We start from the raw sequence: 25,873 nt of genomic DNA on the forward strand, positions 1-25,873 counted from the left end.
CGTTCCATAAAACAGTCAATTAGGAGAAAGAGTGCTAAGCCTCCCATTACGAAGCAAGGCTTTAGAGCTTCGTGGCTTTGGTGCTTGAAATTCTCTGCTCCCTTTGGCTCCCTTCCCTCTTCCGGTGCCTCAACCTCTCTCCCCAAACCAGGCCCTGGTATTCTACCAGTTCCCCGCAAAGGCCCTTTCTCTCTTGACCTCAAGGAAAGGAAGGAGGCCCAAGGCAGAAACAGAAAAAAGCACAGAAGAATAAGAACCAGAGAGAAATCAGAGGAAGGGAGATGAGACTTACAGGCATTATGACTTGGGAGATGGGCCAGACTGGCTTGGGGGGTCACCCTGGAGGCAACAAGTAGAAGATGGGGATTGACGATGACGTAGGAGTTGCTAACCAGAATTCTGCTTCCCTTCCCTTTCCTCCTCTCCCTCAGGCTCTCCTCTGATTCTCTGCCTCCAGGACCCTACCTTTGACAGTATCATGTCGGGAGGACCTGAGCTCCCATATCCATCTCTATTTCCTAACAAACAGCAACATCAACAGTCAGGCTAAGAGGTCGGAAAAGGGAAAACCATATCCCCTTGAAAACTGGAGAATACCAGAACACCGAATCCCTGGAGTTGGTCTTCCCGCATGCTACTGAAGTTTGGTTGCTATTTGTCACCTGTTAAGCCAGCCCGATCCAGGGAAAGCTACTTGACTTTTCCTGCCCCCAGTTCTCACTCCTCGCTGCAAATCCCGATCCTGGAGTGTCCTGATAGCCAGGCTATGAAGCATGGAAAAGCCATGGGAGAGTCCCTCCAGAGAAGGGAGGAGAAGCTCCCGACAGATGATTCATATATTGTTTGCATCCCAAACACACTTTCACCTCCAAGGGGCAGAACTGGGACACCAATTCTCAGCACTCGTTGACTTGCCATTCTCCCCAGGGTCTGCTGAGCTTTAATGGGACCTCTCCGAAAGCCTAGTGGTGGGAATGGACCCGCTCAGACACATAGATGTAAAGAGACCTACTTAATGAACACCTGATTATACCTTAGAGCAGCATAGTCAGATGAGTGTGCAGATGTGCACACAGATTTGTGTAGAGCTGGGATAGAAAGACTTTGAGACAAGATTAAGAAGATTCCAGTATTCAATTTTTGTCCAACATCTTAGCGAGGCTAAGGCAGGGGTAGCCGCTACTCTCCAAGCTTCGCGATCCTGCCCCAGGATGACAAGAAGAAAGATCCTGGAAAGTCGGCCAAAAAAGGCAAAGACCCAGTGAACAAATCTGGTGGTAAGGCCAGAGAGAAGAAGTGGTCTAAAGTCATAGTTCAGGACAAGCTCGATAACCTGGTCTCCTTGGACAAAGCGACATTTGGCAAACTCTGTAAGGAAGTTCCCAACTACGAGCTTGTAACTCCATCTGTTTTCTCTGAGAGACTGAAGATTCCAGGTTCCCTGGCCAGGGCAGCTCTTCAGGAGCTCCTCAGTAAAGGACTTATCAAACCAGTTTTAGAGCACAGAGCTCAGGTCATTTACACCAGAAACACCAAGGGTAGAGATACCCAGCTGCTGGTGACGATGCATGAGCAGATCCCACCAAGCGTATATTTTCGAAAATAAAACTATTAAGTCAAAGAAGGAGGAGGAGAAAAGGAAGAAGAAGGAGGAGGAGGAGAATGAGAATAAGGGAAAGAAGAAGAAAAGGAAGGGGAATGGGGAAGAAGGAGGAGGAGGAGAAGAAGAAGAAGGAGAAGAAGAAGAAGAGGAAGAAGAAGAAGAAGAAGAAGAAGAAGAAGAAGAAGAAGAAGAAGAAGAAGAAGAAGAAGAAGAAGAAGAAGAAGAAGAAGAAGGAGATCGAGGAGGAGAAGAAGGAGAAGAGGAGGAAAAGGCGGCAGGGCAGGGCGGGGGGGGGGACGAGAAGGAAGAGAAGAAGATTCCAGTGTCCATCTTCAGGGAAGTTTTCCCTTAAGAGAATGAAAATGTCTCCTCACTCATTTTTATTGCATTTCCTTTTGTCCTAGTGAGGTGTGGGGTGGCTGCTCCCTTCCCAAGCTACTTGGTGATTTAATTTCTTTCTCAGAGGTTTCAGCCCCAATTCCCAGGACTTTCCTTATTGTCTTTCCTTCCCTGGAGACTGCCTAGCAATGGAACTCTTGTATCTTGAGGGAGTGGGGTGGAAGGTAATATCCGCCACTTACCAAATGCAAACACAAAGACAGGGCAAGAAGCAGAAGCCAGGGTCTCCAGGTGTGCTACCCTCACGACCTCCAGGCCTGAAGATGGGCCCTGTCCTCAGCAGCTCACAGAAGACACTGTCAGCCTGTGATAAACCTTGCAAGGCCAGCCTGGCTAAGATACCCCTGAACACCCCATACCCGATGGTTCGAGAACGCTGTGAGTCTAGCGTGCCTATGGTAGCCAGAGAAACCCACCGTACGGTCCGCAAACATGTATGCATGCCTTCTCTGTCCTAAATGCCTTCTCCATGCACCGACTACCCCGTGGCCATCAGGAAGAATGGGCCAGACCCACAGGAGCCACGATATAAGAAATGGAAACGGCGAGGTGTTCTATAGTGTGCAACTTCTGAGATTTCAAAGAAAGAATATGCACTTTAAATATGTTTGGACACCCATAGAACGTCTCTGAATGGAGACAAATGAAAATGCCTTATAGTATTGCATGCAAGGAGAGCAAAGTGGCTGAGGACAGGGTGGGAAGGAGACATCCTTTTGGCGGTGTTCTCTTTTGAGCCCTTTCATTGTCGTTCCCTATGTCTGTATTGCCTATGGAAGATGGCAATCAAAAGCAGACCCCTACCCCTTAAGGAGCTGGGTGGGGCAGACCTGCAAACAATTGCAATCCACTTTGCTCATTGTTATCCCTGAGACCAGACAGTGAGAAGGGAGTCTAGGACAGAGGACATCCAAGTTGGCTTGGGGGTGTCGGGGAATTTGGAATCATCATCGCAGTGAATGCTGGAACCTCTTTCAGCTCAGCCTTGCCAGGGCCTAAAGAGCACAGTGAGAAAGGACCCGCCGTAGAGCTGCGAGAGCCTGCAGAGGCCAGAACGCCAACTGCCGAGCTCGGGCCAAGCTAAGGAGCTGAGATTTTATCGTAATGGGAAATGGGCGGCTGTTACGGAATTTTCAGCAGGGGAGTGACCTATGCGATTTGCTGTTTAGAGAGACAACTCTGGCAGGAGCCTGGAAGGGTAGATTAAGAGGGGCAAGGAGAGGCCAGGAGACTGGCTAAGAGGTTAATGCGAGAATCCAGGTGAGGGAAGGCAGATGGATGACGGGGCGAAGGCAGCAGAGGGAGCGCGGATGGCGGGGGCAAAGCTGAGACGTGCAGCGGGTCTACAGGAGACCAGGTACAGATCCGGCTCTGCAGCCCTTGGTTTGCTCGCTCTGATATCTTCTGCACATTCAGGGCCCCAAACACCCCTGGCAGCTGGCAGGATGGGTCTGGAGGGGCGACTTCCTCGCCTGCCTGCCTGCCTCCTGGCCCCAGGCTCCAGCGCCTTGGCAAATTGGGGCAGAGGACTGAGAACAGAAGATTCTCCCGTGCCATTCAAACTCCTAGGTCTCTCTTATTTATTCCTCGCTCTCTCCCGATTCAAGTCCTCTCATTATTTCGAGCTGTACAGCTTGCTGCTTCCCTGGCTGGGCTCTCCCGCCCCCGTCCACGAAGTGTCAATCAAGCCCTCAGATAAGCAACTCAGCTTCACATCTTCGGCGGCTCTGCCCCAGGACACGAGCGGCGAATGCTGACACACAGCAGCGCGGTCTAGGGCTGCTGGCTCTTTCTTTAATAGTCTTCCAATCCAAAATGGGTGTTAAGATGGAATTTGAGGGGATCGCTTCTCTCTGCCTGCCCCTGTCAGGACAGCCACAAGGATGGGCAACCCTGAGAAAGACGGGAAGCCTTCAGAAGTCAATTTCCTTTTCATTTCAAGGTTGGGCCGGGGCCAGTGCTTTCGGAGGAGCTGTTTGAAATTCTTCACGAGAAGCCGAGTGCTTGAGTCCAGGAATCCAGGGCAGGCTTGTGAAGTAGGGGTGGGGAAATGGAATTGTCATTTTATTTCTGAAGGGATATTATATTAAACAAAGGAGAGGTGGGATACAGAGCCCGCTTTTGTAGCCTCCCTGGAGAACCGAACAATAAGAAATGGTCCGGGGAGGGGGGCGGGGCAGCAGGAAGAACTGAGGTTAGAACAAAGAGAGAACTTTCCCCAGCCCTGGAACCTGTGATGGGGGAGATCTGAGGAATCCGCTTCCCCAGGGGATTCCTCCTTCCCCTTTTACAAATTGTGAATGGAAGCTCGGTTTTGATAGAATATGGAAAGCTAATGAACATTAAGCTCAATTTCTGTGCCAAATTCTCTTTAGATCTCTGATAGCACGCACGCACAGAACTTGTGGTTGTGATCCGAGTGTGTCTATTTGTGTTCTGTTCTTTTTCTCAGGATGATTTCATACATACACACATTTCTACGTAGCCCACAGTCCACAGCTTGTCACTTTGAATCGCTGCATAGTATCTCGTGTCAACGTGCCAGAATTTGCTCAGCCATTCCCTGTGGCTGGGTTGTTTCCAGTGTTCTATATTGCAAGAGCATGGCTATGAATGTCTTCACACAAATGTCTCTCTCTTCCCTTGGATATTTCCTGGGGGTAGAGTTCCCTAAGTCAGATTGCTAGGTCAGAAGGCGTGAACCAGTCTACCGTGGGTGAACACTGCCCGGCTCTCTCCAGAAGGCCCAGACCCTCTGAGTGGCCTCCCTGTTCTCTCTCTTTCCCCACAGCACTGACAACATCAGGTTTTATCATTTTTATTTATTTTTGCTCATTTAATAGGCACATAATCGTACCTTGAAGTTATTTAATTCCCATTTCTTTCCCTGCTGGTGAGGCCGGGCACATTTCCATGTGAGGATTTATTGTCTGTTTTTCCTTGTATGTAAACTCTTCATCTTCTCTGACATCTTATCAAGAGGAATCTGGGGGCTGACCTTACCTATTTCTAGCAAGCCTTTGCATATTTAAATAGTACACTTTCCCTACTAGGTCTACCATTCTTTGCCTCCAAGGGAACTGTCCAGTTGGGAGGCAGATGCTCTCCTGTCTATGTGGGTTAGGGATGAGGTGGAGTTGAGATCACTTCTGGATTCTAGAGTGTTTTTTTTCCCGGAAGAAAAAAAAAACCCAGTCATATGGTACACCTTCTCTGGGCCCCCATTTTCTTAGTAAAGGAGGGGCTGGGCCGAGAAGATAGCTAGTTGGCCAGGCTACTCGGGGGTGCCCTTTGCTGGGGGTGGACCACTTCGCCAAGGCTGGGCAGCCACCTGGGATCACACGGACTTCCTGATTCAGTATTTTTTCCCCACTCGCTGTATGGCCATGAAAGAAACAGCAAACTATTGAAATTAGAATCATCGGTACGAGTTCTGACGAATCCCCAGTACGGCTTGGTGGTTAAAGGAGCAGGATCTGGAGCAGATGACCCCAGGTTCACATCTCAGTGCCTGTGTTTATAAAAGTCTTAATGTCTCTGTCTGTAAAGAGGTGTTTCAGGGGCGCCTGGGTGGCTCAGTCGGTTAAGCGGTTAAGCATCTGCCTATGGCTCAGGTCATGATCCCAGGACCCAATACCCATCCGGCCTCCTGCTCAGAGGGCAGCCTGTTTCTCTCCCTCTGCTCTTCCCCCCAGCTCCTGCTCTCTCTCTCAAATAAATAAAATAAAAAATCTTTAAAAAAAGGGGGGGTGTTTCAGTTATGGCTGTATAAAACACTACCCCAAAATTTCGTGGCTAAGACAACAACTGTTTCTATTGTATCTCACAATTCTGTGGATCAGGAATTCAGATTACACACTAATGCTCCATGTGGCATTAGTCGGGTCACTCAGCCGTCTTGAGCTGGTGGCTGGGCTGGGGATCCAAGATGGCTTCACTCTCTGTCCGGCTATCCATGCAGTCTCAGGGCCTCCCCACACGGTCTTTCCCACAGGGTGGTTGGACCTCTAACATGGTGGCTCAGGGCTCCAATAGGGAGCGCTCCGGGACCGGAAAAAGAAGCTCTCAGTGTCTTAAGGCCTGGGCCAGAAAGCATCAGTGTCACTTCCACCATATTCTATTGGTCATGCAGTCAAAGAGCCCGTGATGGCAGGAGTGACAAAGAGCTGGGGCCATCTTTAATGTGCCCAAAGTGGGGATAAACATATGTCCTCCTAGGGCTGCGGGGATTAAACAAGGTGACGCGTACAGAGGCCGATTCACCGTGAAGCTAACAGAACTTCAACCAGAGGGCTCCTTAATTGGACAGTCTCTTCTAGTCCTAGCACCTAATTTTAGATTCATAAATTTTCTTTTTCTTTTTTTTTTTTTAAAGATTTTATTTATTTATTTGACAGAGATAGAGACAGCCAGCGAGAGAGGGAACACAAGCAGGGGGAGTGGGAGAGGAAGAGCAGGCTCCCAGCAGAGGAGCCTGATGTGGGGCTCGATCCCATAATGCCGGGATCACGCCCTGAGCCGAAGGCAGGCGCTTAACCGCTGTGCCACCCAGGCGCCCCTAGATTCATACATTTTATTTTCCTTTCCTTAAAGAAGACCCCCAAACTGTCTAAGAACCAGGCCTTACAGATCCTAGCTCTGTCCTGAGTGCGTGTAGTGATGCTTGCTCAGTACATGGCCTGGCACAGAGGGCATGCTCACTACCAGGCGACCCTCCCTGCCCCGGGCTGGTGCCTGGTGCCCCCTCTGTGCCTCAGGAGAAGGCTCCTCCTCTCACTCCGGCCTTTCCATTCTTTCGTGATAATTTCTTCTCTTTTGTAAAAAATGGAAGTAAAACACGCTGAGAATAATTTCATAATCACAAAACTGCCCTCCCGATTGTTCCCTGCGTCTCCCCCCATGACCTCGCCACCCGCCAGGGAGGTGGGCCTTACCCTGGGCAGAGTGCCAACTTCTTAGCTCGGGCCCTTTAGAATCTCCAAAGGAAATCAGGCTGAAGGGAGGGAAGCCAGCAGGGGGAGGCAGCATTCCCGGTGCCCAGCTTGGTCTAGGAGGCATTGAAATTCCAGGGCCGAAGTCCCGAGACAAAGATCATAATGAGACAGGAAGGTGGCATAGGAAGGAGCCATTTGCATGACAATAATTGAGCCAAGAATAGAAAGCTAGAGGGATACAAGGGTGAGGCTGGCAGCTGAGCTGGGCTAAACCTCAGAAATCAGACTACCCAGTTCTGCTCTGCAGGGGAGGAGGGGGGCTGAGCCCTAGGCCGGGCTTTGCGGGGAGGGAGGAGTGGGGAGAAGGACGCAGCCCAGGGGATTGTGGGAATGCTGGCCAGGCTGGACTTTGCCCTACTCCTCCTCCTTTAGCCCAGAGCCTACTTTTGCTTGCTTTCTCCTCTGTCAGTGGGCTTTGCAGCTGTAGGGCTAAGCGGGCATCATGGCTGCTCAGAATGATCTCTGTGATGCCATTGTGATCGGGGCAGGCATCCAAGGCTGCTTCACGGCATACCACCTGGCCAAACAGAGGAAGAGGGTCATCCTGCTGGAGCAGGTACTGTGTCCCCTCTGCACTCCCCACTTTAGGGACTGTCCCTTCCTCCTCCTCTGGAGAGAAGTTTCCAGAGCCAGCAGGCTTTGGGGTGAGGCCAAAAGGTCTGACCGTCAAATTTTGTGTGATTTGCCGCTTTGCTGCCTGGTGTGTTTCATGACAATGAAAAAAAAGATCCACCCTCCCTAAGACCCACATTGGGTTTCTAGGCACATTTCCTCCTACTGCCTCCCGGTTTCCTGCCCTTGATCAAGAAGTATCCCAGGTCCTGTTCTCTTCCTTCCTGCCACTCGGTTTCTTCTGTGCCAAAATGTTTGATCCGGCCCAGAAAAATAATCAGTTCTGCTTTGGGTAACCTTAAGTAAAAATAATTTTACCCAGAGGGAAAGGCTGATTTGTAAGCCTAAGAGGTAGGATTCTTCCCTGAGTGTTCCTGGCCTCTCACCCTGAAACCCAGCAGAGCCTTCTGTTTTTTCTGTTTGTCTGATTAATAGCAGCCTTATTGTTTGATACACAGGAAATAAGACTTAGGTCTTATTTGTCCTTATGGAAAAGGTGACCCCACGCAGTGCAGTCTACAGTGACCACTGCACATGTGTATGTGTGTGGGAGGGCTGTGTACCTCCAGGATCCTTCCCAGGGTAGGTCCACGCAGACCACTTTCCAAAGGCTTCTATCCTCCCATCCTGCCTACAGCTATCCAGGTGGGTTTTGGCTTACTCTTCTTGGTAATGAACTGGATACGTTAGAAACCTTTTTCATTTCTCTATCAGTTTTCTCAAAGCCTAAGGGATTCCTGGTCTAACCTTGCAGGAAACTCTCCATCTTTTGCTAAATCCCAAGGTGGTTCCCTCATCCCGAGTGATCAGAAGCCATAGAGAAAAAACATCAGTTTTCTTGTCCGGAAAATGAAGGGGGCAATGGAAAACAGCCTGGAGGTTTCTCAAAAAGTTAAAAATAGAGCTACCCTATGATCCAGCAATTGCACTGCTGGGTATTTACCCAAAGGATACAAAAATACAGATGCAAAGAGGAACATGCCCCCCGATGTTCATAGCAGCAAGATCAACAATAGCCAAACTGGAGAGAGCCCAAGGGCCCATCAGCTGATGAGTGGTATATGTACACAATGGAATATTACTCAGCCATCAAAAAATTGAAATCTTGCCATTTGCAATGACGGGGATGGAGCTAGAGTGTATTATGCTAACTGAGATCAATCAGTCAGAGAAAGACAAATACCATATGAGTTCACTCATATGTGGAATTTAAGATACAAAACAGATGAACATATGGGAAGGGGGAAAAAAGAGAGGGAAACAAACCATAAGAGACTCTTAACGATGGAGAACAAACTGAGGGTTGCTGGAGGGAGGTGGGCAGGGGTTGGGCTAAGTGGATGATGGGGATTAAGGAGCACACTTGTGATGAGCGCTGGGTGTTACATGTAAGTGATGAATCACTAAGTTCTACTCCTGAAACCAATATTACACCATATGTTAACTAACTAGAATTTAAATAAAATTTTGAAAAAAAAACAAAAACAAAAACGAAGGGGGCTAGACTGGAATGATCTCAAAGGTTCTTTCTAATTATGCTTCTCTAGGAAACCAGCTGGGGAGGGGATCCAAAGCCCGTTTGGGATGTGAGTAACGTTACCAAAAGGGAGGCTGAGTTATTGCTACTGAAGAAGTTCTATGCTCGCCGCCAAATCAATAACTTGGCCGTAAAGAGAGAATGTATGGAAATATTTGAAGATGAAGCGCTCCTGCTTGACAACACGTGACGAGCTAACTCCTATGGGGGAAGGGGCAGTGCAAGGGGCAGCAGCCTCAATTGTCTCTCTTGTTCTCCGTTTCCAGTTTTTTCTACCACACTCCCGAGGAAGCTCCCATGGGCAGAGCCGGATAATCCGGAGGGCGTACCCCGAAGACTTTTACACCCAGATGATGGAGGAGTGCTACCAGATATGGGCCCAGCTGGAGCACGAGGCTGGAACCCAGTTACACAGGTTGGCGGGTGGGGGAATTCCTTGACTTGTGGGGCCCGGTGCCTGGAGGTGCTTTGAGTAGGTGAGGGGGGCAGTGCCATGAACGCTTGAAATGCAGTGGAGGGACACAGGGTCTGGGGACTTGCCAGACACATGGGAGCATTCTGCTCATTGGCCTGATGGCGCCATCGCTCCAGCTGGCTCCTGGCGCGGCTCTGAGTTCCAGCACTGGGTTCCGAGCACGTGTCCAAGGCCAGCAGAGGGTGTGTTGGGAAGACGGCTGAAAAGACACTGGGAGCAGATGCCCAGAGTGGGAATTCATATCTGCATCTCCATGGAGCCATCCGAGACTCTTTTAGGGCAGGGATTAAAATAAAGGAGGAGGCTGCCATCTTGGTTCCTTATATTCCTGCTAATATCCTAATCTTCCACGCTGGGTCCTCTCCCCCAGAGCGACCCCTATAATCTACTTCATTCTCTCTGGAGGCCTCTCCCTCTAGGTGTCCTCTTCAGGCCCCGTTGCTTGCTAGGGATCTCTGCTGTCCCCATGGCTCTCTAACACTTAAGACTCCTCGGTCCCCCCAACCTCCACTGACCTTCCAAACGCTCATGGGGAAGAAGGCAGACAGTCCACGGTGCACAGAGAACTTTAACCACCCACCCCATGTCCCTTCCCACCTTCTCTGTGGCTCTTACCTGAACTTTCTACAAAACCACGGCTCTATCCTCCAGGGTGGCAGTTATTTTAATGGCCAGGAACCAAGAGGTTACTGTTCTGTTGCAAAAACACCATTAACTTAAGAACAAAGTGAAATCCATTATGCAAATACAGCTAGGACAGCTAATTACAGATTTATTCCAGAGGCAGCTAATGCACCCAGCACCCAAATAAAGGAGCATGTCTTGCTGAAGGGTGGCCTGGCAAAGGGACCCCTCTCTGTCAGCCATCTGTGAATACTGCTGAGTTTCTGGTACTAAAAGAAGTGCTGAGGCCTTGGAGGGCACACTTCTTCCCAGCACAAGGAGGTAATTGCGAGATGTGCCTGGAATCTTACAGAGGGGACATGATTCTGGAGACAGGCTTGAACTTGACTTTGTGCTCTACCTCTTACTGGCTGTGTGACATTGGGAAAGTTTCTGTACCTCTCTGTCACTCATTTTTTCCTCAGAGGGCTTTGTGGGGGATTAAATGAGACTTTTTTTTTAAGAGAGGAAGAGGGGGAGGGGCAGAGGGAGAGGAAGAGAGAGAATCTCAAGCAGGCTCCCGCCCAGCATGGAGCCCGATGTGGGGCTCCATCTCACAACCCTGAGATCATGACCTGAGCCGAAATCAAAAGTCGGGTGCTTAACCGACTGAGCCACCCAGGTGCCCCTTAAATGAGACTCTCATGAAGTTTTTGGCACAGAGCCTAGCACCTTTAGATAAATGGCAGCTCTTTCTACCCATTCTGTGCCAGCTGTATGCTATCTCCATTGCACAGGGGGGAAGAAGGGCAAGAGGAGACAGGTGGGATGCAGCGACCATGGACATCAAGGAGAATGGCTGCTGGAGCAAGGGAGAGGAAAGCGTGGGTAGAACATTCTCATAATCTCACAGTCCTCCTCTTGGCAGGAGGACAGGAATTTGGAAGGGCTTTGGGACCAGGTGGACCTGGCTCCACATGTCAGCTCTGACACATCTAGCTGTGTGGTTTGGAGCAAGCTGTTGAACCACTGTGAGACTCAGTTTTCTCACCTGTAGAGGAGGGGTGTCTATTTCAAGGGGCCGTCATGAGGATGAGTCTGTGAAGGGCTTAGAGTGGCACCTGACAATCCATCATCATCACCATTATCACCTTCATCTCGTATTTAGTGCTCTTGGTAAGAAACTAAGGCTGTTTTCAAAGTACTCAGTACAGGGCACCTGGGTGGCTCAGTCGGTTAAGCATCTGCCTTCGGCTCTGGCCATGATCCCGAGGTCCTGAGATCGAGTCCCACATCAGGCTCCCGGCTCAGTAGGGAGCCTTCTTCTCCCTCTCCTTCCAGCTCGTGCTCTCTGTCACTATCTCTGTCTCTCTCAAATAAATAAATAAAATTGTAAAAAAAAAAGTATTCAATACATGTTAACTAATTTAATTCTCCCCACAACCTTATGAGAGGGTTGCTACTGCGTAGTCAGGGTCTTAATCTCTTAGTGCAAATTGCAAGCTTACCACATTCTTAGTTAGTGTAGAACAGGGCTTGGCGAGCTTTCTCCAGAATGGCCACGTAGTATTTTAGACTTTGCAGGCCATATGGTCTCTGTTGTAACTCTTCAACTCTGCCAGTTACCCAACTCTGCCATTGTAGTGTGAGAGACGCCAAGATGATAGATACATAGATAAACGAGCACGGTTGTGTGCCAATAAAACTTTATTCATGAATGCTGAAATTTCATACACTTTTCAGGTCATGAAATATTAGTCTTTCGTTTTTTATCAGCCACTAAAAAAATATAAAAAATCATCTTGGTTTGTGTGACAAACAAAAATAGATGGTAGACCTGATCTGGTTCCTGGGTCATAGTTTGCTGGCCCCTGGTTTAGAAGATACCACAGACTGATGACCTTGTCCAGACCCTCTGTCCAAACAAATTGATGTCTAAATCATCCTGGGCCGAAAGACTGCTAATGTATATTTATTTTTATTTTTTAAAGATTTTATTTCTTTGACAGAGAGAGTGAGAGAACAAGCAGGGGGAGCAGCAGAGGGAAGGGAGAAGCAGGCTCCCCGCTGAGCAGGGAGCCTGACGCGGGGCTCGATCCCAGGACCCCGGGATCATGACCTGAGCCAAAGGCAGATTCTTAACCAACTGAGCCACCCAGGCGTCCCTACTAATGTATACTTAAAGACAGGAACATATCTTAGACCCTCTTCAAAGACCATTCTGATGCCTCACTTCCCCAATTATGAAAAATGAGTAAAGTGAACATGCTATGGAAATTCTTTCGAGTTCTACAGAGTGCTAGGTGTTGCCATTGTTACTATTATCATCATCATCAAGTCCTTTCTTACGGCTAACCTGATTTACTCGGGCACACTCATTTATTTGGTTCTTTGACTTAGGGACGCAGAACCGATACTTTCCATTCTAATTCTTTTCACTTTTGTTCTTGATTCTGATTTTCTAAATGATTCATCATCTCTGTGGTTCTTACTCTCCTAGGTTCTTCTGGGAGAACCAGCACAACACCATCATCTAACTGATAGATACTAAACGTATTTACTTAATGCTATTTGATGGTGATAAAAAACAGACAGACACGTCCGGGAGCTGTCGTTAAGGTGGCTGTCCGATTCCTTTTATTCTGTTCTGCCTCTTCCCGGGACGGTGGCATACTAAACCTGAGTGGGCGCAGGATATTTGCACAGATTCCGGGTACAGACGACACGTGTGTCAGATCACAAGGTCTGAGTCTTTTGTGATGGGTACCTCCAGGACGCTGATACCACCAGCAAATCCCAGCTCTGGGGCCCCCCTCTCACTTGCCCTGCCTTCTCCCTTTGAGTCCTAATATCCAGCTCCTGACCCGGGCTGCCCCTGCTTAGCTGACAGTATCAGACAAGATCACAGCCCTAGGCAGTACAGCTGCTGGCAGAACCTGGCGGCCCCCTCCGCAGCTGCTGCTTCCTGTGTCTGTGAAGTGTCTGGCTTGTCAGCCGCGTCCCCTCCCCGGAGCAGTCTTTGTTAACCAATTCCACCTCGGCCCACTGAGCGGAAGATGAAAGCCAAGAGCTCCTCCAAAACCAACAAAGACAGCAGCCATTACTGAGTCCCTTCCCCAAGGTGACTCTGGGAGCCGGCTTGACTGGCACTTTGAACCCCGACAGGGGGAAGTGGGAGCCTGGGATGGGAGGCGGCGGGCGCAGGGAGGGCTGTCTGCCGTTCCAGATGCCTCCCTGCGCCATCCGGCCTCCTGTCCTGCTGTAGTAAGGGATGGAAATCCCTGATCACCGGCTCCTTACATCATGTCGGAGGCTTTAGTCAGCTAGAGGAGTCAACAAGACCCTCGGGAGGATTCTTCGATTACCTCTTCCTCGAGGCAGATCCAGCTCGGGCTGGGGGAAGGCGCTGTTCATACCACCTGCTCTGCGCTCAGCTGACAGCGGCGGCTGGGAGCTGGGAGCTGCACTGCCCTGACCAGGCATTTCCTGGACGTTTTTTTTCCTTTTTCTTTCTTTTCTTTTCTTTCTTTCTTTCTTTCTTTCTTTCTTTCTTTCTTTCTTTCTCTCTTTCTTCTTTCTTTTTTGTGATGGCCTTGTCTCTTCTCATTCCTCTCCTCCCCAAACTTTGTAGCCTAGGTCTGAGCCGAAAAAGAGCAGAGGGGGGCCCAGAGCACAGGGGTGAGAAATTGATGCAGCATGAGCGGTCTGTTTATTGGGATCTAGGAGAAGCCATTAAGAAAATAAGCACTTAAATGATTTTCAATCTGCCCATGGAAGTCTTCTATCTTCATACTGGGGGAAGAGGCCCATTCTCTGATCCTGGTTTTGACTGACTGATTTCCAATTCTCTAAGCATTTCCCACAGGAGCCTCTCACCTATCTCCCATAATGACAGGCCTTTGCATTTGCAGGCAGTGTTTTACATTTATTTCCGATTTGCTCATAATGGTCAAAAATCTCTCTCCAATCCGAGGCATTTCTCCAGCAGTGCACGGTTTCCCTCAGGCCAAATAGCTCAGCTGTGATCCACGGAAAATGAGAATTTCCCAAACGCATCTTCGGACTAGGGGAGGGTCCAGCATCACAAATTCAGATGGAAAATTTCCCACTGTTAGATCAATATCTGGGCTAAGAAATAAATGCCACAGGGGCAGAGAGCTGGAGCAAAATGATTACAATCGGCACAATTACATTCACCGGCAGAATCAGCTCACTGATTACTCCGAGGGATGGGAGCTCCCGCTTCAACCACCACAGGGTGGCTTGGGAATTAGAACATCACTCAGCATTTCATAATTCGGCAGATTTGCCTGTTGTCTTGGCATGAGTTTGTTTTCCCCATACAGTGCCTTCCTGTAAGAGGAGTTCTTACTTCAAGGAAAGAACGAAGGAAGGAAGGGAGAGAGAGAGGAAGGGAGGAAGGGTGGAAGGGAAGTAGGTAAATGGCAGGGTACACGGGAGACCACGGTCCGTGTACTGCAGCAGGGGTCGGAATACAATGCTCTGGGATTCCTGAGCCGGGGATCTGACGTGATAACTGCTGATGTAAGGGTTAAGCCAGGTCTTCCCCCAGAATCCCACCCAGCCACAACCGCATGCGGTAGAAAGGGCTCAAGATCATATACTTGCGTGACTTCTTAATGATCCTCTAGTCCGAGAAGTGTACTAGGCAAGTTTTCACGACCTGAGAACCAATCTGAAGTCCTTTTGGGGCCACAGGGAAAGGACCTTGCTGGCTAGTGGGGATTCAACAGCATCTTTCCTCTGCGAAGCTTTGAAGACGCAGAGGCACTCATTCTTTCTCCCCGGTGCTAAATGCTGGGGAGGCGGGGGCCATGGCAAATGGATTGGGCACGCTGCGTGGCTCTGTGTACTGACACCGGCCCCAGGGCCTGCTGTGTCCCTACCCCCTCCCAATCTTCTCTTTAATCCCCCCAACCAGATAATGCGGGATTTGGAAGCATGTAATATCCATGAGACTCCATTACTGGCTATTACGAGCTTTATACACAGTACCTGGGGGGTGTACCCGGCTGATACTGGTCACCGCAGCTGCTGAAAGGCAGAGGGACCGCAGCAATGGTCCCAAGGGCCAAAGTGACCCTTCCATTGTTCAGATCCGTTCCCACCGAAAGTTAGATCAGCTCTGGTCTCTTGTGACAGAGAGACGGGAAGTATTAAAGAGAAACAGCTTTCCCTCCCCTAGAGAGTAGGAAGCAGAAAGGGAAGTACAGGGAGGAACGAAACCATAGAATCGCTGAATTAATTGCTGGAACCCTCAGAGACCACCTACCAGTGTTTCTGCATGAGGGCACTGTGGCATTGGGGGGGTGGATCTTCCCGAGCATTGCAGGTTCAGCCCACTAAATGCGAGGAGCCACCCCCAGTCGCTGTAGCAACGAAAAAATGGCCCACGCCAGGTCCCTATGCCCCAGGGTCGGAGCGGGAGCCCCAATAGTCCAGCAGGCTTGCATTACAGAGGAATCTGGGGCCTGGAGCAGTGCGCCACCAGAGCAACGTCACAAGGGGTCTGCCAGACTGGACCCAGAGCCAGGTCTCTCAATTTAGGATCCTTTCCACAAAACGGGCAGCCTCTGAGGAGGAACCGAGAGATGTGCAGCAAGGGACAACACAGGATATGAGAGGGAAAGGGACAAAAGGAAAGCAAGAGCAGGGCGGTAGACTAGGGGGGAAGAGGATACGGAATCAAGATCAGAACAGTGAGTGGGTCAGGGGATGGAGGAAGAGGAAGAAACACCTACCACTTTCGAGGTGTAGCATTAAGAGGATTTCCGATGTCTGCCCTCAAGGGCGGATGGATCCTGAGAAATGCCAGGGACAAGCAAACCGGAAGTGAGAGCCGGGGGCCGACTTGGGCATGGGCTGGCAGCCAGATCAGTACTACGGACTGCCACGGGCTGGCAGCCAGATCAGTACTACGGACTGCCACCCTAACAACAGCACTGAGATGACTTTACCAGTTCTTTTTATTTATTCTTTATTTTTTAATCTTTTAAAATTTTTTAAGATTGATTGATTTATTTGAAAGAGACGGAGAGCTCGCTTGAGCATGAGTGGGGGGAGGGGCAGAGGGAGAGAATCTCCAGCAGATTCCCCACTGAGCTCAGAGCCCCATGCAGGCTCGATCCATGACCCATGAGATCACGACCTGACCTAAACCAAGAGTTGGACACCCAACTGACTGAGCCACCAGGCGCCCCCATACTTTTTTCTTTTTAAGTAGGCTCCACACCCAGTGTGGGGCTTGAACTCACCAACCTAAGATCAAGAGTCACATGCTCTACTGACTGAGTCGGCCTCGCGCCCCTGACTTTACCCGTTCTTTGAACATGAGGTTGGGACCCTGCTTGTTGGGACCCTTGCAGAAGAATGAGAGAGAACGGCCCAGGGTCCTGACTCGTACCCTCACCCATATGCCTTTCTTTTCTTTTTTTTTTTCTTTTCTCTTTTTCTTTTTTTACAGGCAGACAGGGCTACTGCTGCTGGGGATGAAGGAGAATTCAGAATTAAAGACCATCCAGGCTACTTTGTCTCGACAGGGGGTGGAACACCAGTGTCTTTCAGCTGAGGAACTGAAGCAACGTTTCCCCAATGTTCGGCTGGCCAGGGGAGAAGTGGGGCTCTTGGACAAGTCTGGAGGGGTTCTCTATGCAGACCGGGCCCTCAGAGCCCTCCAGGTAGGATGCGTGGCGTTTGGGGCGATGCAGCGCCCGGGGTGGTTCCAGTAGGCCGTCCCCAGCCTCCCGGGCCGGTGAAAGCCTTCGCCCCGCTGGCCTTGTTCTTGACCTTCTGGACGGGGCAGTTGATATACCCCGCTAGGCCTTGTCCATGGGGGACAGGAGGCCTGCAGTCTGCGCTCTCTTTTCTTCCCGAAGTGAAGGACTCGTTGTTTACCAGGGTGAACCACGCAACTATCTCATTTGCCCTTCCCTGCCACTGCCCTTTCAGGATGCAATTCGACGTCTCCGAGGCCTAGTGTGTGATGGAGAGAAGGTGACGGACATAAAACCAGGGCGACCCGTCACAGTGAGAAGTGCCTCCAGGACCTACCGAGCCAAAAGCCTGATTATCACGGCGGGTCCTTGGACCAACCGGCTCCTCCGACCCCTGGGAATGGAGCTGCCTCTCCAGGTAAGGGGGGGTTAGAAGCCTGAGAGTTGGTGCTTAAGAGAAGACACCTGGGAGTCAGACAGACTCGAGTTTGAGTCCCGGATCTGCCACTTGCTGGTGGATGAACTTGGGCCAATTAGTTCCCCTCATGAGCCTCAGTTTCGTAATGTGTAAAATGGGGACAGGGCTGTTGGAGAATTAAATTATAGAATCAATAGAAAGCCCTCAGGAACTCACTAAATCTGAGGCATTATGAAGTGCTGGAGAGAGAGAGGGAGAGAAGTCGGGCTGGGTGCAGCAATGGGAGACTGAGACTGGGGGAAGAGACAGGGATGCAGAGATCTTTGTACCTCATACCAAAATGGAACAGACCGACGACGTGAGAATTGGGTGAAACAGGATGGACGAGTTAAGGGGCGCATGCAGGCTTGTATTCAAGAGCCAGGGACCTCAGAAGAAACTGTTCTCGCTGTCTGTAGAGTTTCACGGCCTTTCCCCTTCATCTCCCACTTCCTCTTTCGGCTTCAAGACCCTGCGGATCAATGTGTGTTACTGGCGAGAGAAGGTTCCTGGAAGCTATGGTGTGTCCCGGGCCTTTCCTTGTTTCCTGGGCCTGGGCCTCAGCGCGGCTCCCCACCACATCTATGGGCTGCCCTCCGGGGAGTACCCAGGGCTGATGAAGGTGAGTGGAAAAGCCCAGAGAGAGCCAGTAGGGCCCCCCCTCCGCTCCCTGCAGATTTGGAGCAGCTGCTCTAACTTCCTTTTCCATAGATTCCTGGGATCCCCCAGCAGCAGGAGCAGGAGAATTCGTCCCTATTCGCTATTTGCAATGCAAGAACCCCACCCGATCCGAGGCCCAGCAAAGGAAGCCTTTCCTTTGCAAACATGGGGTTCTGGGGGTGGGGGTAGAAGGAACAGCTAAGGCAATCTCATGTGGCAACAAATGGCATCTGTCAGGACTCGGGAAGGCTGGGATGATGGATGGGGGCACTCTGTGTGCGAGCCTGCTCCCTGGGCTGGGTGGGTGCGCGGGAGGGCCGGCCCCTCGCAGCTCACTCTGCTCTGATTGGGAGCTAGGTCTGCTATCACCACGGCAACGATGCAGATCCTGAGGCGCGGGACTGCCCCGAAGCATGCTCAGACATCCAAGACATCGGGATCCTGAGCCGCTTTGTCAGAGATCGCTTACCTGACCTGGAGCCGCAGCCCGCCGTGGTGGAGCGCTGCCTGTACACGGTGAGGGTGTGGGCAGCCGCCGGGCCGGCCCTCTCCTGCCCGGGGAACAGGGGAAGGAGACACACAGAGCCTGCGCGGCTCCGGCTCGCTTCTGTTTGACCCCTGACCTGGGATGTGACTTGAAAGGAACGAGCTGCTCTCTATGGGTCCGTTCACCTCTCCCCGAGAGGGCCCATTAGAGGTTATTCATATTCCTTTTCATTAGCAAACTAGGCTTATGCCTGGCAGCCCCTCGCTATGTTTCCCAGAAGAGCTCTAAAAGATTTTTTGGCAAGATGTTCTAGTTGAATAGGCCTTAGGGACGAAGAGAAGAGACAGATGTCACCAGGGCCTGAGGCATCTTGGCTAAAGTTAGTTTACACGCATTCACTGAGCACCTACTGTGTTCATGGCTCTGGATGAGCAGAGAGGCAGATGGACAAATGAGAAAGACTGTCATCCCCGGAGGGGGCGCTGGCATGCAGAAAGCATTCCTGTGCCCCATTCCCATTCTTTCTGGAAAGCAATCCAGCCTCATCCCCTCCCCTCTGAGCTGCCGTTCTTCCTCCTCCTTCTCTCCTCAAAGGACAAAAGTGTGATTGTTTCTTTCTAGAACACCCCCGACGAGCACTTCATTCTTGATTGCCACCCGAAGTATGACAACATTGTCATTGGTGCTGGATTCTCTGGTGAGTCTGAGCAGGGGAGGATGTGCCTTAAAGCCGACCTATCTCAGTGCCAGGCAAAATGGCGTCTTCTACGTAGGCTCTTGGCTGGCCAAAGCCTAGACTTGAGTGTGTAAAGGGGCTGGGCGTGCAAACAGAGAAGAAGAGCTACTTCTGGTGGGAGGCAACTTCCAGCTTTGGGATGCAGACCAAGAAGAGAGTTAGCCCTATTTGGGAACAGGGTAGTAGACATCCAGGGACCCCAGGCGCTGTCCCTGAGGATGCCTGACCACCTGCTCTCCTTTCCCTAGGACATGGATTCAAGCTCTCCCCTGTTGTGGGGAAGATCCTGTATGAATTAAGCATGAAATTAACGCCATCTTATGACTTGACACCTTTTCGAATGAGCCGCTTCCCTAACCTGGGCAAAGCCCACCTTTGACCCCTGGCCAGCGGCCTCCCTTGTGTGCACAGGAGCTGGGAATAAAGCCCTCTGGCTATTAAATGTCATCCTATTCTCCTGCCTTTCTTGAATCCCCTGTCAACACTGGATGATTGAATCGACCTTCTTTCCCTGGCCAGCTCCCCAGTCCCACTACTTTTTTGCTTCCGGAAGGTCAACCAGATATTGTACCATCCCCGAGTAGCAGGGACCTTTGAGATGGATGTCTCAATAAGGAGGACACCTAGGGACTGGCTCAGGGGACCCAAGCAGTTGTTACAATTCTCTTCGCTGAGACAATTGATAAACTTGGGGTAGATTTGACTAAAGGTGCCCGGGGTGGGGGGGGCGGAGTAAACAGGATGATTTGTAGATCGCTATCGCCCTTGGAGTTCCTTTTCCTAAGACCAGAGCCACCCTCCATCACAAACCCCCATAAAATCTGGCTCACCTTGGGTGCACAATAACTGTTTGTTGAAAGAACGTGTTGAGCAAGCAAATACATGAATAGCTGCATTGCATTGAAGTCTGCAGTGGGCTTTATCCCCCGTGCGACCTTATTTCTTGGAGACTTTCATTCTCAATCAGCGCCACAGAGTCCACGACCCTAGGAATCCTTGGGTCTTTACCTCCTCAGTGCCCTGCACCCTCTCTCCCTGGATTCTTTGTCTGGTTCTCATCCTCTCTCCGGCTCTGTAAAGATGCTTAGCCCCCCAGTCTCTCATTAGGGTATATTGTCAGGTCCTTATGAAGATGAAGCTGTTGTACCAGAAAGGAAGAGAGAGACACACTCGCTTAGAAACCCTGTTCAATGTTTGAATGTTAAATGTGCCATTTTATTATCATTAGGATTGCTCCCACTTAATGAAATGGCATTAGCGCCGAGTCGGCTGGCCTCCTTGCACTAATTGCTTTAGAGGGGAACAGGCTCGTAACTACCCCAGGGCGGGTGGAGGGTTGAGGGGTGTAAACAGGGACTGGACTGAATGTGCCCCGTGCACACCCTGCAGGAGCATCTCCAGACCAGGCCATCGGACCTAAGAGATTGCCTGCTCCGGGGAGAGAAACCCTGGGACCCGCTGGGGCGGAAATGTTAGAAGGAGGCCCTGAGCGGGAAGAGTGGGAAATGGGAATAAGAGTGAAAATATCCCCAAAGGAAAGACAACACAGAGGAAATTGCCTCTAGGCCTAGGCACATGGATCAGCACTGATTTCTCCAGGGGGTTGTAAAAGCCAGCCCGCCTCCTCAGCCCCCCGCCGGGTCTGTGTCTCGGGTGCTCTCAGAGGGTCCCCCGGACCTCAGCCTCCACAAAGTGAGAATAATCACATCTGCAAAGTCAGAATAATAACATGGACGAGCCTTGAAGCCACGACGCTAAGTGAAATAAGCCAGACGCAAAAGGACAGACACTGGAGGATTCCACTCACGTGACGTACTGACAGCAGTCCGATTCACAGGGACAGGCGGTGGAATGGTTGCCTCCAGGGGCTGGGGGATGGGCGAGGGATGAGGCGTTAGTGTTTAATGGACACAGGGCTTCAGTTTGGGAAGATAAAAGTGTTCTGCAGATGGATGGTGGTGATGGTTTGGATGACGTGGGAAAGACGGTAGGGCTCGGAGCTGATGGCCAAGATAGAATTCTTGAGGCATCTTTGGTGCAAAAAGGTGGCTTAATTAAAGCACGGGGACAGGACCCGTGGGCAGCAAGAGCTGCACTGGGGTCCTGAGGACTGGCCCATTATATACTTTCAAGTTGGGAGGGGTTTAGGGATGGTGTAAGCCTGCCAGGTATTTTGGAAGCAAGGTTTCCAGCATCCTGGGGGGAGGGGGCGGGCAGCTACTGTTGGGGAAGGTCATTGATTACTGTTTAGTAAACCCTCAGTCACGAGACCCTCCAGATGTATATCGGTGGGCCACATGCTTGGGGGATGATTGCCACCATGTTTCTTGGGTGGTGGTAGAGATAAAGGAAGTTTCCAAAGGAATTAGAATTGTTAAGGAAGACTTACAGGATCCTGCGGGTCGGGCGAAGATTGCCTTGTGCCCTTAGGGAAGTATTAACATCGAGGCAGCTGAGTCCCTGGAGGAAGGTCACTCTGCCTGTTTCAAGAACTTGTCAGTGGGCTGCAGATAGTAAGGAAATTTAATAATTGTTCTTCTGCCTTTGTCTCCCACATCAGTTTCACAGCACCATGTTTTAATCACATCACAAACACAAACATGGTTTAAGAGAGGGTACTTAGGGGCGCCTGTGTGGCGCACTTAGGCGTCCCGCTCGGTTTCGGCTCAGGTTGTGATCTCAGAGTCCGGAGATGATCTTCAGAGTCTGGCTCCGTGCTCAGCGGGGAGTCTGCTTAAGACTCTCTCTCCCTTGCCCTCTGCACCGCCCCCCTGCCCAAATAAATAAATAAATAAATAAATAAATAAATCTTTAAAAAAAGAGAGAGAGAGAACATACTTAATGCCACGAAACTGTTACACTTGAAAATGATTAAAATAGTATATTTCATGTTATGTATATTTTACCACAATTAAAAAAATAGGAATAATAATACTGACCAACTTTCAAGAGTGTGTGGGGATCGAATGAGATATCATTTATCCAATCCACAAATATTTATTGAAATTCTGCTATGTGCTGGGGACCGTGCTAGGCATTGTGGATATATCTGTGAACAAAATCTTTGCTCTTCTGGTGTTCACCCAGTCCAGTGAGAAGACATACAAACAATATGTATAAGTAAATTATATCCTAATTTGGAAGGTGACAAGTGCGTTGGGAAAAAGAGCAGGGCAGGGAAGACAGAGATGCTGGGGGAGGGCTGCCCTCTGCCACGGTGGTGATGGTGGTCTGGGGGTGCCGGGGACTCAGTGGGGAGGGGCATTGGAGCAGCCCCTGGAGGAGAGAGAGAGCACCATGCAGAGATCTGGATACATATAGGAGAATGTGGTCAACTGTAAAGTGAGGTATTGTGTTATTATTGAAAGACAGAAAAATGGGGTACAGAGAGAGATCAGCATAGGATCCTGCCATTTCCAAGGCTGGCAAAGTTGGGGAGAAAGGGTGTTGGGAACCTCTCTCTCTCTCGTTCAACGGCTGCCTGCCCGTGGTTCCCTCTGCCTCTGCTTCTCCCAGTGCGGCCCTCCTCCCCCAGCCAGCTGCAGCTCCCCTTCCAAAATATCCAGTCTTATTCAGCTTGCTGGTGACAGTAAAGGAGGGGACCAATGTCTAGAAGAGGCTGAGAAAGGACAAGTGGGGGATGCTGACAAGCCCTGCCTGAACTGGTGTGTCCTAGAAACCGAGTGCAAGGGGGAGGGGGGCAGCAGGGGTATGTGGGAGTAGGAAGGGGTGTGTGTGGGAGGGATGAGGTCGGGGAGGAGTGGAGAGAAAAAGGAACTGGAGAAGAAGAGACTGTGAATATGCAGGCCAAGAAGGCAGGTAAAGATCTCCAGGGATGTTGCCCACCCCCAAAGCCAGAGGAAACTGGTCCAGAATGGCCAAGAGCATTTCTTATTGGGGTTGGGGTGGGGTCCTAGAGGAGAAGAGGGGATGTAGGTGCAGAGGAGAGGAAATGCCTTTGTAGGAGGTGGGGGGTGGGGTGGGGTGGGGGTGGGGAGACAACCTGAGGGTTTTAGAAACACTGAAGGATTTGCCAAAACAGACCCACCAACATTATCTCCCTGCTTCCCTCCTGCTTGAGCATGGCCAGGCACCCTCTTTCACGCAGACCCGACATATCTTCAAGATGGAGGAAAATCACACTGCATCGGGCAGGCAATGAGAGACCTCTGGAAGGGCAGCTAGGGTCTGCACAGGCTGCAGGGGAGAGATAAGGGCAGAGAAGGGAAAGAGGCCGGCATGGTTGCCAACCAGACTAAGGAAAACAGAGGCAGGCTAAAAATAGGTTGGGGGTGGGGAGGGAAGAAAGCCAGTCCAGAAGAGAAGGAAAAGCAGAAGCAATCGATGCCATTGAGACTGTGACCCAGTTCTTCATCTCTCAGCCTCACCAAACTGAAAAGCTAGGGAGGGATGGGGGGAAAGGGAAAGACTGGCACAGAGAGGGCAGAGTCAGAGGAAAGACCTGAGCCCTAAGACCTAGGCAGTTACGGAGCACGAGTCAGTAATCATGGCCTGGAAAAGAGGGGACGTGTAGCTGGTGCTAGCATACTATAATTCTCATGGACTTTGGTACCCGGGACAGGCTTAAGAGCTTGAGGAGTGTATGACTTGGAAGGGGGAGGTTCAACCGTCTAAAAACGTAAAAGGTCGAGTTAGTCTGGAGACAGTAAGCAGGGGCGACTTGATTCTTGAGTTTTACTTTTCAGAAAGGTGGTTAAAGAGAATTTGCTTAAGGGATATTGTATTTCAATGGTGGGCTTCCAGGGCAACAAGAGGGATTGAGGTTAGACCTCAGGAAATCCATCCCACCAAGTAGATTTGTGAGATACTGAAGGACGTACATATGGTACCCTGTCCTTGGAAATCTTTAGCAGTGAGAAGCCCAGCCATCTGGGCCTATGCAGGCTTTCCTGAAGGCCAGGGCCTCCCCATAAACCTCTGGAAGACTTCTGGCTAGAGAGGAGATCTGGGATTTTTATTACTCTTGAGGTAGGGTAAATGGGTTTCTGGACCCAGGCCTATGGCAGGGCAAATGTAAGCCTCTAGGGAGGTAGGGGCAGGGAGGGGGAGGGGAGGCACAAGTGGGCTGGCTCAGTCAGGCTTGGCGAAGCAGCAGAGACAGGGGGCAGGATTCTAACATGTAGGACCCAGTGGCATTTACATAACTTTGAATAATGAATAAGCCCAGCTCTGGGGCTCCTAGGCAGCGTGCTCATCTGCATCTTTATTAAGCTTTATAAATGATTCAGCTCCCTACCCCTTCCCCCAGCCCCTGCCCAGCCTGCCCCAAGCATCAGGGTAGTTGATTGCTCATTATTTTAGACTAGATTTGTTTCACCAACATTCAGTGAGGCATGGAGTGGGGGACACAGGAGGGAGGAATGAGTCCAAAAGGCAGGCGGAGTGGAGGGTAGGGGAAGAACACAAGCAGCAGCCTCGGGAAGGCAGGCGGACGGCGGCGAGCTAGGGACCTGGGCATAATTCTCTAAAAGGCTCCTGGGGCCGCTATCTTCTGGAAGGAAGAGTTTCTCAGATTCCCTGAAATGCGCTGGGTTCAAGTCCCATTCAATCCCCGGTTTTCTTTATATTTGCTGCTAAGCCCCAGACAGGCTCCATTGTGGCCTCGAGCCACTGGAGCAGCCCAATGGTACAGCCCCCAGGGAAGTTCTTATTTTTTCCCGAGGCAGAAATTTTCCTATTTTCACGCAAAAAAAAAAAAAAAAAAAATCTATGCTTACAAGGTAAGAACAGGCACCAAGCATATTAAGGGAGAACAAGATAGGCATAGGCACACATGGTATGTGAATTTGTCGGGAAAAGGAAGGCCCGCAGAGAGTTCGAGCCCCCCTCTGAAGGAGAAGGCCGGAGAAGGTGGGCAGCCCTCCACGCATCTGGGTAGGCATGAGAGCGCCAGCTGCTGTGGGAGCTGCCCGGGCTCCCGGCTAGAGGCGGGCAGAGGCACTGAAAGCCTAGGCGAGGAGGGGCTGGCAGGGGACGAGTAGGGGGAAAGGTAGAGCACTTCTCGAGCCTGGCTGCACATTGAAACTACCTAGGGAGCTTTAAAAATATGTGCTTGGGACCCACCCAAGACCAATTAAATTGGAATCCCTGAATAAGAAGGCCCTTAAGCACAGTATTTTTAAAAAAGCTCCTCAATGTTCTTTGGATCCTAATTTGGACAAACTTTTAAAATTATATATATATTAATATATATATTAAAAATATAATTATTAATATGTAAAATAAAATCAGAGAAATCTCAACATTGACTGGATATTTGCTATTAAGTTATTGATTATTTAGGTGTGGTAAGAGTATTGTGATTACATTTTTTTTTTTAAAGATTTTGTTTTATTTATTTGACAGAGACAGCCAGCGAGACAGGGAACAAAAGCAGGGGGAGTGGGAGAGGAAGAAGCAGGCTCCTAGCACAGGAGCCTGATGTGGGGCTCGATCCCAGGACCCTGAGATCACTACTGGAGCCAAAACCAAGAGTTGGCCACTCAACCAACTTGAGCCAGCCAGGCGCCCCTAGAGTCATTTTCTTTTCTTTGAGGGATAGACACTAAAGTATTT

General features: G+C 50.4%; 1 protein-coding gene and 1 pseudogene across 1 annotated transcript; both read left to right on the forward strand.

Moving 5' to 3' along the window:
• Positions 1-631: 631 nt before the first annotated feature.
• On the forward strand, positions 632-1,572 carry LOC103667405 (annotated as a pseudogene).
• A 5,433-nt stretch (positions 1,573-7,005) lies between these two features.
• Positions 7,006-19,742, forward strand: PIPOX (pipecolic acid and sarcosine oxidase). The gene is made up of 8 exons (XM_008695325.2): positions 7,006-7,552; positions 9,412-9,560; positions 16,708-16,921; positions 17,193-17,375; positions 17,884-18,036; positions 18,432-18,590; positions 19,183-19,258; positions 19,546-19,742. Exons 1-8 carry the CDS (start codon positions 7,439-7,441, stop codon positions 19,674-19,676), a joined length of 1,179 nt encoding a protein of 392 aa, XP_008693547.2. The 5' UTR covers positions 7,006-7,438; the 3' UTR covers positions 19,677-19,742.
• Positions 19,743-25,873: the final 6,131 nt, after the last annotated feature.

Source organism: Ursus maritimus, unplaced genomic scaffold (assembly GCF_017311325.1).
Source record: "Ursus maritimus isolate PB19 unplaced genomic scaffold, ASM1731132v1 scaffold_24, whole genome shotgun sequence".
Classification (NCBI taxonomy): Eukaryota; Metazoa; Chordata; class Mammalia; order Carnivora; family Ursidae; genus Ursus; species Ursus maritimus.

Bases quoted from the DNA above. Each gene is read 5' to 3' on its own strand.
- PIPOX (XM_008695325.2), top strand. From the start codon at position 7,439: ATGGCTGCTCAGAATGATCTCTGTGATGCCATTGTGATCGGGGCAGGC. The intron at 18,037-18,431 runs GTGAGTGGAAAA...ATTGGGAGCTAG, and splicing joins AGTACCCAGGGCTGATGAAG to GTCTGCTATCACCACGGCAA. The intron at 19,259-19,545 runs GTGAGTCTGAGC...TCCTTTCCCTAG, and splicing joins CATTGGTGCTGGATTCTCTG to GACATGGATTCAAGCTCTCC.